Below are 2127 nucleotides of genomic sequence, written 5' to 3'. Positions count from 1 at the left end.
GCTTTGTGGTAAAGTGGGCTGCTTTTTACCGTCCAGTCTAAGGTAGGTCGATATATTTTTTCAGATATAGGAAGCATGGTACGCTAAACTTTGGATTTTATTTTTGTGTGTAAGAAAAGGTTACATTTTAAAGTTGAACTTTAAACTTGAAATCGACCTCAGTGGATGCCCTTTGTGGAGCGGTAGCCTCCAAGTATGAGCGGGCTGATAAATTTGGCCAACTCTGAACCTCTGGATCACTGATTAAGGTTAAAGAAATTTATCGGTACAGATTTTACAAAAAACAATAGTTAGGGGGATAAACAAGTTCTTTTTGAAGAAGCTGACCTGAGCGGTAGCAAAATTCTTTAGCAAGCAGAAAGGGAAAAAACTGCGACTATAAGTCGGTTTGATCAAGGTAAAAATATAATAATGTAATAAGTGAATGTCTTCGTGCCACAGGGTATTGACAATAGAGGAATTTTCTGTGTTTCTCACTGGCATTTGTCAAACTAAATAAACTATCTACTAAATCCATGTATACAACAACAAATTTCAAACTAACAAAATATATAAAGTACTAAAAAATAAAAAGTTTTTTAAGGAACTATTGAATATTAGTTTTTATTTAACGTCATTTTCCGTTTACTCGAAATATCTTTCAATACGCTCAACTAAATGCACAGCAATCCATACTTGAATATACATACATATATTTTTTTTTTTTTTGGAAAACGTGGCTTTGATTTTCATTTAAATTATATTATCCGTAAAACTTAAGTCTTGCGATATACAGTGAAATCATAACCCATAAACTGTTTTATATTATTATTGAGTTTTAATTACTAAATATTTATTTAATTTTTATTTATACAAATCCACGTAGTTTTATGAGTGATTTCTCAGTAGTAAAAAAATTAGTGCAAATCTGCACAAATAAAAAATACTTGGAGACTTGTGTAATCTGTCAGCTGCATAGTATTTGATAAGGCAAAAGGGGAAAAAAGAAATGAGAGAAAAGAAAGGATATGCATAATAAATATTTTTAATATTTTATTTCATTGCAATAATATTTTGAGTTAATATTTTTTCAAACAACTTTTGAGGAAGTTATGTAGTTTTTCATTTAATAAATTTCTGGGATATTAGCAAAAGATTTTTTTTAAATTAATAATAAAAAAATGATCTACTAAAGTGCTTAGCATAAACCTAAAACTTGTAACCAAAAATAATGATAAATTTTTGTTGAAAATCTATAATTTTAAAAATTACGATATGTATAAATAAAAAAGCTTTTTTTAATAATGACTTAATTTTTTGCTAGTTATTTTTAAAAATATGTGCATATCTATATGTTCCTTCCAAAAATTAAATATTTACTTGTTTTTATAACAACACTCACCTGCAGAGCCATCCAATTGCTTCGGTGGCTGTTCGGTATAATACATACTTTTGCCAATAGCCAGCGTGCCTTTGCGATCGACTGCATTTATATTCGCCCCTCCCAGCGCAGACATGCCATTGCCATTTCCCGCAGACATGGAAATTGTGGCAGAGTGCGATGAAGAAGCCGACGATGCACCACCACCCAGCAGATCTGCTTTCATCGAATGAATGTCTTTTTGTAGTGCATTCGTTGAATCATTTCGTGTGGGTATTATATTGTCTGGTAGAAATAGTTTAGAAGGAAAGCGAAAATGGAAGAGCGGTCAAGTTGTTGCTAATATTTTTGAATATGTACGTATAACTGTAAATTTTTTAACTTTTATACAAAACACCTAAATCATACGAAAGCTATAAAATGCACCTTTTCATTTAAACAAAACTTAATATAACTTTTGGAGATATGATTATTTCTTATGTACTCACTTTCCCTTGTTTCGATGGTTGTATGTGTGACTTGTTTTGAGGGCGTAGATGGTAGTGGTATCTCTGAAAAAAATATTATTTTCGAAGTTATTAGCGGAAATAAATGTTGGCGTTACTTCTTAGGGCTACATATATTTATAAGCATAAGTAAAAGCAGATGAATGATCGAAGTAACAGTCTGACACTTTATTGTAAACTTTCGGACTCGTACTATCTTGTTTTAGCAAATTCCTTCCTATTTTATTCCTTCATCATTCATCTTTATTTATCACATTTGAC

The 2127-nt window shown here is 30.7% G+C and overlaps 1 protein-coding gene across 1 annotated transcript; it reads right to left on the bottom strand.

The window, feature by feature from the left end:
* Window positions 1–584: 584 nt before the first annotated feature.
* Window positions 585–1911, bottom strand: LOC108379939 (uncharacterized; the record flags this gene model as incomplete). Its single annotated transcript, XM_017636308.1, has 3 exons — window positions 585–950; window positions 1382–1645; window positions 1849–1911. Coding segments are annotated over 3 exons (410 nt in total), but the record flags the coding sequence as incomplete, so codon positions are not given.
* Between the last annotated feature and the right edge of the window lie 216 nt (window positions 1912–2127).

This window comes from Rhagoletis zephyria, unplaced genomic scaffold (assembly GCF_001687245.7).
Source record: "Rhagoletis zephyria isolate East Lansing unplaced genomic scaffold, Rhagoletis_zephyria_1.1 Rzeph_scaffold_17759, whole genome shotgun sequence".
Classification (NCBI taxonomy): Eukaryota; Metazoa; Arthropoda; class Insecta; order Diptera; family Tephritidae; genus Rhagoletis; species Rhagoletis zephyria.
The sequence above is the reverse complement of the archived record's forward strand: the minus strand, read 5'-3'. Positions and strand labels throughout refer to the sequence as shown.